Source organism: Macrobrachium rosenbergii, chromosome 37 (genome assembly GCF_040412425.1).
Source record: "Macrobrachium rosenbergii isolate ZJJX-2024 chromosome 37, ASM4041242v1, whole genome shotgun sequence".
NCBI classification, from domain to species: domain Eukaryota; kingdom Metazoa; phylum Arthropoda; class Malacostraca; order Decapoda; family Palaemonidae; genus Macrobrachium; species Macrobrachium rosenbergii.
In genome coordinates this window covers 31,113,173-31,121,536 of record NC_089777.1, presented here as the reverse complement: position 1 = coordinate 31,121,536, position 8,364 = coordinate 31,113,173, and the positions used below count along the sequence as shown (strand labels likewise).

The 8,364-nt window shown below is 42.1% G+C and overlaps 1 protein-coding gene across 2 annotated transcripts in view; it reads right to left on the bottom strand.

Annotated features, from left to right (window-relative positions):
* Nucleotides 1-8,364, bottom strand: part of LOC136825445 (homeobox protein araucan-like) — a 186,495-nt gene that overhangs the window by 14,235 nt on the left and 163,896 nt on the right. Inside the window, exons 6-8 of one of the 2 annotated variants that reach the window (XM_067081914.1) lie at nucleotides 4,683-4,846; nucleotides 1,754-1,992; nucleotides 830-1,177 (exon numbers count right to left, since the gene is read on the bottom strand). In XM_067081914.1, the coding sequence (XP_066938015.1) occupies nucleotides 830-1,177; nucleotides 1,754-1,992; nucleotides 4,683-4,846 (751 nt within the window). The remainder of the gene's footprint in view (nucleotides 1-829; nucleotides 1,178-1,753; nucleotides 1,993-4,682; nucleotides 4,847-8,364) is intronic. The other variant, XM_067081915.1, reaches the window with a different exon arrangement.

Below are 8,364 nucleotides of genomic sequence, written 5' to 3'. Positions count from 1 at the left end.
GATCCCCACACATACTGTATACGTGTATATAAGTTGATGGAAGAGTGAATATGTGTTGATCAAAAAATGTTGCGATAGTTACAAATAAACTAGATAAAGATAACTGTCAAGTATTAAGGAACATAGTTTGTGCAAGTTTCGAACATGACAACTTTTAAAAGCAAGGAGCAACAAAGTCAAGCACAGAAGCAACTGATGTGAAATGGGATTGGGAATCCGGTCTTTGAAAGCTCCAGCAATTGGCATCGATCGATGCTTAACAACTCCGATGGACATGACGAGCAAAAAAGCCTTCAGTTAGTTCAACATTCATTGTTATGTCCGAAGGCACATTAAAAAAAAAGATGGAAGTTAGTTTCCGTTCCGAGTGAGGCATTTTTTCCGTGGGATACTCTTATCATACTGGCGTGACAGACAGACAGAGAGACTGACAGACACAGACAGACAGACGTGGGATACTCTCTTCATATTGCGTGACAGACAGACAGAGACAGACAGACAGACGTGGGATACTCTTTTCATACTGGCGTGACAGACAGACAGACAGACAGACAGACGTGGGATACTCTTTTCATACTGGCGTGACAGACAGACAGACAGACAGAGACGTGGACATACTGGGCAGACAGAAAGAGACACAGACAGACAGACGTGGGATACTCTTTTCATACTGGCGTGACAGATAGACTGACAGACAGACAGACGGGATACTCTTTTCAAACTGGCGTGACAGACAGACAGACAGACGTGGGATACTCTTTTCATACTGGCGTGACAGACAGACAGACAGAAAGAGAGACTGACAGACAGACAGACAGACGGGACGTACTTCTTATAGACAGGAGAGAAGGCTGTGTTGGTTAGTGCTGTGGCTGAAGCTGTGTTGGTGTGATTGACGTTGGTAGCAGCATGAGCACCGCTTCCTCCCTGGTACCGCTGGTGGAGATTGGCGTCCCCGACGGAGGCTCCTCCTGTCCCAGGGGCGGGCAAGGGTGCTGTCGATCCGCGGGAACAGGAGGACAGACCCCCGCCCATGCCTGTTCCGTAACTTCCTGAGGAGGAACTCCCGAGGAAAGCGCCCGCACCCAAAAGACCCCCTCCGCCCTGGCTCTGCTGTCCCTGCTGACCCTTGGCATTCGGTGGCGTCTGTGGAGGAGTGTCAGTGCCGACTCCGTCGCTGCATTTGGAGGACGAGGGGGATGGAGGAGAAGGTGGAGGAGGAGGAGGAGGAGGGAGGAAGTGACGTTCCGTTAAAACATGAGCGAGCGACGTTATAATGCATCATTATCATCATGGTCATCATCATCATCATCATTATCATTAACAGGAAAGGACGGGGAAGAGATGGGTAGTTGCAACCTTTATCTGGGCATTAAAAAAAAGAAGTGGGGTAGTGGTGCAAGTAGGGGAGAGTGAGGGGGGGGGAATAGGAAGGGGTTATTGGGAGGGAGGGTTGGATGCTCGATACCCATCCGCCGCCGCCGCCGCCGCCGCAGCCGCGACTGCCATCATGGTGATATCTGCTGTTAGGTTCTAGGAAGCCAAGGCTCAAATTTGGTGGGTCCACAATCTACTATGCATGATGGTTAAGCCGGCGATTACAACTAAATGAAGCGGCAGGCTGGCGCTAAGTATCGGGCAATCTCACGGGAAGAAAGCAAGAGGGTAGCCATCAGGTAAAGCAATACCTGGTACGGCCCAGCTGTAATCACCCATCAACTACCAATAGCAAGGAGACTTAATGAGGACTTACCTATATCCTGTCATGTACTGGGCGGGGTTCACGCCGGACATAAGGTGGTTGAAACGGGTGTACTGCTGTTGCGCGGGCGGGATGGTCGGTGGCAGAGGGAACGTGGTGCCCCCGGCCAGCCATCCACTCCCAGGGGTTCCGCCCACCCCTCCTGTGGGCGGCGGGGTCTTGCACGCTGCCGTGTCCGCTAAAGACCAGATCTTGGGTTTAGCCGAGGGTAGCGACACTGCACAGTCGCTCTGCGGAGGACGAAGGAAAGCAAAGCCACATTACCATAATGACAGTTCAGGAGTCGACATTGCTATTGCATTTTAGAATATGTAGCGTCTAATTAAAAATCATCTTACTGCTCTGTTTTATACGCGGAGAAGGATTAACAACATATCACCAGTTATTTCAATTGACAAAAGAAATCTGTATTGCAGTTCAAAGTTACACTGACATTGAGCGTGGCGTGAAAGCACAGAGGGAAGATGTGCGGTCTATAATCTAGATATAAAAGAGTATTGCATGCACATGAAACAGATGGACACACTGTTATAGGAAAATTTCATTTCTCTTCTTGGTAACTTCGACATTAACTTATTTTCCACAAATGAGGGTTTATTAATATCAGAGCTGAAAAAATTTAAATAATTCAGCTCTGATTTATTTATTATTAGAAATGAATAAAACTAATTTCAATGTATACCATTGTATAAGTTGGAAGTGTGTTTATATGTGTGTGTGTGTGTGTGTGTGTGTGTAATCAGTGTGTGTGAAACATTTACAGAATTATTGTACTCGACACTCCTGCCGGAAAGCGAAAACCTCGGGATAAATTAAATAAATTAAATCAATTCGGTGTTTTAAGAATAAATGCTTCGTTGTCTATGGTTGAAAAATAAGAATGTTTATTTTTGTCTATTCTATATAAACAAAGGGAATTTTAAAAAAATTACTTTTGAGAGCGACTAAGTACCGTCGAAATAGCGTCTATAGGCTGAAAATCTCGACGTCGTATCATATATGAAAATAAACTGACTATTTAATAAGGTGCGTGCTTCAGACATTTTTTGGGGGGTAAGCGGCCCCCTCGCCCTCTTAAAAGCTTTGTTTTCCCTGAATGCTGAAAAGAGCATAGGGTTTACCCATACCACTGGCCATTGTGTGGAAATAAAAAAATTTTATTTCACATTAGCTGACAGATTTACTAAACTAAAATCGTGGCGTCACAACAACTGTGAAATATTTTAGGTTGCGCAATGAAAATGACTGAACAGTGAACACGGTACAATTTCGTTCGAACGGACAGGTTGGAAGTAGGTTAGTGAAGTGTCACAGTGACGATTCTCAAACATCGACGTGAACACGTTTCAGTTGTTAGGACATATCGACTCTCATGAGGGAAACGATAAAGAATTCAGAGCTTCTGGAGGTTTCGGACAAACGGGCTGCTAACGTAAACAAACCTGGTTTGACCACCTCTAACATAGGTTATGGGAACAAATCCCAAGACTAGATTTTTACTGAACTCAACTAACGTATGACATTTGGAGGACTTTCAAGGCTATTTTTCGTTTGCCTAACCTAACTTCGAGCCTGATAAGAAACCTGAGACTGATTCTCAGGTCACATTTAAGCAAAACTACCACAGTAACAGAACGAGTTACGATGATAAAGCTGCTCTTTTTCTTTATATCTAAGAAGACCTAAGTTACAAAACCTAACCTTGGCCATGGAAAGCTCTTCGTGCCTTTATTTGTTGCATTGTTTTGAAAATCAAAACAGTCATTGTAATATTCGCAAGCGAACTTATAATTTCGTTGACGTTATTCTATATCTTAATATTCTTGTAAATATACGTAAAGACAACTATCATAAAACCTTGATAACAGTAAAAAAATATATAGTTATTTCGGCGCTGTAAGGTTTCTATTTGATACAGAAATCTGTTGTTTTTTCCTGCTAACAAGAGACATTACACGAATGTGGATCTTTCGAATCTTTTAGAGAATGTCATCTTGAACAAACAGGCATTGTTGCATGAAAACGATTGGGTTACATTTTAAAAGGAATTTTAAAATTAGCAGTCTCTCTCCTTTTTCTTTCGCTTATAATTATGAAAATTTTAGGACTAAAATTATTGTCAGTAACATTTCAGAAATTTCACTTTTATCATATTTGCTCAACTGTGGAGCTTTGTTGGTCGAAGATGCAATATTATCTTTTATAATAATAAAAAAAATCTTTTAAGATTCCAACTTTTTATTTGGTAAAATTTGAGATAATAAACAAACGAAAGAAATCTTAATATATTAAATAACATTGCTAATGGTAAAACACAGGACTGACTGTAATGTCTTTTGAGAGGCCATTTCAACGGAAGCGTCGAACTCTGTATACTGATTGAAAAACGTCACTCAAGACGGTAGGAAGAAAGCGCAAAAAAATTAATAAATAAATAAAAGAATATCATAAGACTGGACAATCACAGCTGAAAATAAACACTAAAAACTACACAACTAAAGGAAAAGGCAAAACAAGCCAAGACGATGACATAGTAAATAGCGAAACCAACATGCACTAACAGAACAATATTATCAACGCTGCCACTATCATGGTTCCTTCGAGCAATACTGATCACGGTGTGCGCGCCGGTTTGGCGTTCTTGCCTTGTAACACCGCATCTCCTCCCAACACCACAGCCCCTTTGACCCTGTCTTCAGAAAACTTGGTCTTGGGCACTTTCTTTTCTGTGACTGATTTTGCACTGACAAAGAGCATACTTCCGCAGTAATATGCTTATGTCAGACATTAAGCCATGCAGAGCCAGTGCAGTCCGCTCTAAGGCGAAACTGCGGTTGACAACACCAACATCACAACATTGACAACATCACATCACATCACATCACAAAACACCATTCAAACAATACAAGTTGTCACCCACCATGAAGCTCACCTTCTCCCCCTTGGGGACGGTGAAGGGATTGGTAGGGTGGAGAGTGGGGGTGGGGGAGATGGCCGCTGTGACTGGCTTCGTGGGTACGACGCCCCCGTCGCAGGACTTCAGTTCGGTCTGCCCCTCGCCTTCCTCCACCTTCGTTTCCGTCACTGCAAAAAGGGAATAAACATATGATCAGTAGTGAAAAGAGAATCCACATGAGAGATATTCATTATTATAATTTTTGTTTGTTGTTGTTTTGCTAACGTTGATATGGACCAGTGCTAAAAGACCTGAAATTGTAAAAAAAAAAAAAAAAAAGTGGAAAAACATGACCAGGAATACAACAAACGCACAAACTTGAGCAAGCAAACATGTCTGACACACTGTAACAAACGCGTTTGTCTGTATGTGCGCCATTTTGTATCACGTAGCTAAGATGTTTTCACAAGAACTTAGTAAAGTGATTTAAGTGCGATGCGCCTCTGACAGAGTAGAGCAGGTCTTCAATAATATTGATATTTACTTCAGCTTCACAATCCGTGCATAGTTTGTTTTGCTGACTATAAACGTATACTTAGCTGGGTAGGACCTAAATGGTACCCACCCACGAACCACCCACTACCCGGCACCCCTCTTACCCCCATCATCCCGCGTCTGGTTAATTTATAATCAAATGAACAACGCAGCTCGACTAATTTGCTCATAAACTTTAAAACCCTCGGCGTCCATAAAGTGTTTGCCGTAGTAAAGCTGGCTGTTGCAACGCTGCTGCCGCAACAGTTGCAGATTAATATATTTGAAGTTGATGCTTTGGCTGGTGTGTGTGGTCCTCATCATTCTCCATAGGGATCTGCTCTATGTCAACCGTGCTCTCTCTCTCTCTCTCTCTCTCTCTCTCTCTCTCTCTCTCTCTCTCTCTCTCTCTCTCTCTCTCTCTCTCTCTCTCTCTCTCTCTCTCTCTTTGCAGTCCAAAATCATTTTCTAGAGGCTTTGCTCATTGACATCCTCGTTAATTTTCCTCTCTCTCTCTCTCTCTCTCTCTCTCTCTCTCTCTCTCTCTCGGTTTTGCTCAGTGACATCCTCGTTAATCCCTCTCTCTCTCTCTCTCTCTCTCTCTCTCTCTCTCTCTCTCTCTCTCTCTCTCTCTAACCGTGGTCCCAATCATTCTCTCTTAGCCTCATCCATCTTTGCCTGTCAATCAAAATAACTCTCATTTTTAGTACCTTGGCGCGAACACAGCAAACAGAAGCGGAGGAAAATGTTTGAAGGAGGGAGCGAGAGGAAAGGAAGAGGGAAATGTGTCAATCCTACAGAATTTCACGATGAAAAGTCCACTTCATGATTTTTTTCACTTACTGAGTCTTCCACTGCCGGAGGAATCCCCTCTTTTCCTACTGAACCTTTTACTTCTTGATTGGTCTTCCACTTCAGGAGGACTCTTCCATGCACTGTTTATCTGAATATTGCATTTTATAATGAAGCGCTATCTTCACCATTAATATTCCATTTGATGACAAACTTCCCGCTTCGCGACGAGGTTTCCTTTTCACATTGAATCGCGCATTTCACGACGAATTTCCCACTTCACCACGTCAAAGTTTCCGCTTCACAGCGACGCGCCCACTTCGCAGGGCAACAGGATCCAGAGGGTTCTATATCAGAATATGTTGGGAGTTTCGTTTTGGGAATTGCGAGGGTTTACTTGTGCTTCGTCGAGGCTTCATATATATTTCAAGTCGCGTCTCGTTTAAAATGAACCCCCAGGCGTTTAATATGCATGCATTTCTGAGTGAAAATTTTCTGTCGGCCGTTTTTTTCCCCTGTTTATAAGCGTCGTACAATCTGCTGAAAATTTCATTACTTGACAGTTGTCATCGATTCAGAAATTATGACTTTTACTCGACTGAATGATATTTCCCTTCCTATCTCCCTCCCTCTGTCACCAAAGATGGAACAAAACGGCCAAAAAGGGAGGCCGTAGAGTAAATCGTGTAGACTTCAGTAGGCTATGTGTCTGGAATTGTAAATTTGACGTAAAATTCTTTCGTGGTGAAATCTGGGCATGAAAAAATATATAATATTGACGTAGCGAGTTACAAACTGCAGACATGACAAACGAAATGATCTAAAGAATAAATATATCTTGGTCAAAGTCAGAGCTGGATGAGGAGGAGGGGTTGGGGGGAGGTGAGAAGAACCACGCAAGAAAGCCAATTGTTACACTGCACAGCTTTAATCCACTCTGTATAATTAACCACTGTCGTCCTATGTTACAAGAGAGCACGCTTTGAGTCACCCAGATTTAGATGGTACTTGGATGTGACACCACTTACCATTTGGTGGCGCCCATCACGCCCTCTTCGCCCTTACACCCATTATACCCGTGACGTATTCCTCCGCCCATGTTGCCCACCTAGACTTGACAAAAAAAAGGAAGAAAAAAAGTCCTCGTAACTCTTCGGTAGTAACAAGCGAGTCTCATAACGTTGACGTTACAGGAAAGAAAAGCTTACAAAAAATGGAGAGGAAAAAAATCAAGAAATGTTTTTAAAAAGTACAAAAGGGTGCGAGCTGTCTCCCGCCGTCTTCCCCCCCCCCACCCTTACCCCACCCTCCAAAAAAATATGAAAGAAAGCTATGAGGAAAGATGATATACTAGAAATAATAGCAGAAGGAATAGCGCGTTTTTTCTTCAGGCGCCCAACCCACCCCCTTTCATGTCCTTGCTGGTGATCTCTCTCTCTCTCTCTCTCTCTCTCTCTCTCTCTGCGTGTGTAAATGAGTAACACAAACCGAGAAGGAAGGCAGTCAAAACATGGTTCATTCCCCGGCTGTTGATAGACGAAGCTAATCTGTCCCCTCTCGAGTTGGTCCATCTTGCCAAACAAAGATCATCTAGTTTTAATGCGCGAACTCTGAGCGATTAATAACAATAATTATGAACGTATTGTTATTATTTTTATTTGCGTAAAATGAACAATCTCACTATATATGCTTTTGGGTTGTATTGATTCAGTTTCCTTTGTTGTGTTAATTCGTGGAAAATTGCCTGTTTTTTCGTTCGTGTAAAGAATATTGGAAGTATTTGCATAACGGTTTTTCCCTCATTAGTTGGAATTACAGTTACTGTAATGATTTCCCTAGTACCCGTTTGTAGTACAGCTTGAAAATAAATTTCAAACTGAAAAATTAAAAATTACTCAATAATTTTTCAGTAAAAAATTCTCTCTCTCTCTCTCTCTCTCTCTCTCTCTCTCTCTCTCTCTCTCTCTCTCTCTCTCTCTCTCTCTCTCTCTTGTCTGTCGAATACGTGCATCAACAAAATTTCTCTTGTACTTATCTGGTCATAATTTCCCTAACGAGTTTTAGAGGCAAATTTCAGCAATCGCTCATACCAATTATGTAATTAGGGGAGTTGGCACCTGACCAAATATGGGTGATGATTATAAATATTTGTAAATAATGTTACATAGCCGTTACCTCGATGCTTCTTTTTTTTTCTTGAATTGATATAGGCGAGAGACAAAGTGCATATTCCTAATATTATGATAAAGAAATATCAGGTTTTATAGATATTTTGTTTTCATCTTGCATTCTCTTTGAAGTTCGGAAGTAAAAATACAAACAATGAATTTTCGTCAAATTCTTCAGGAAATTTTTATGTTTCTAATATATATTGTTGAAC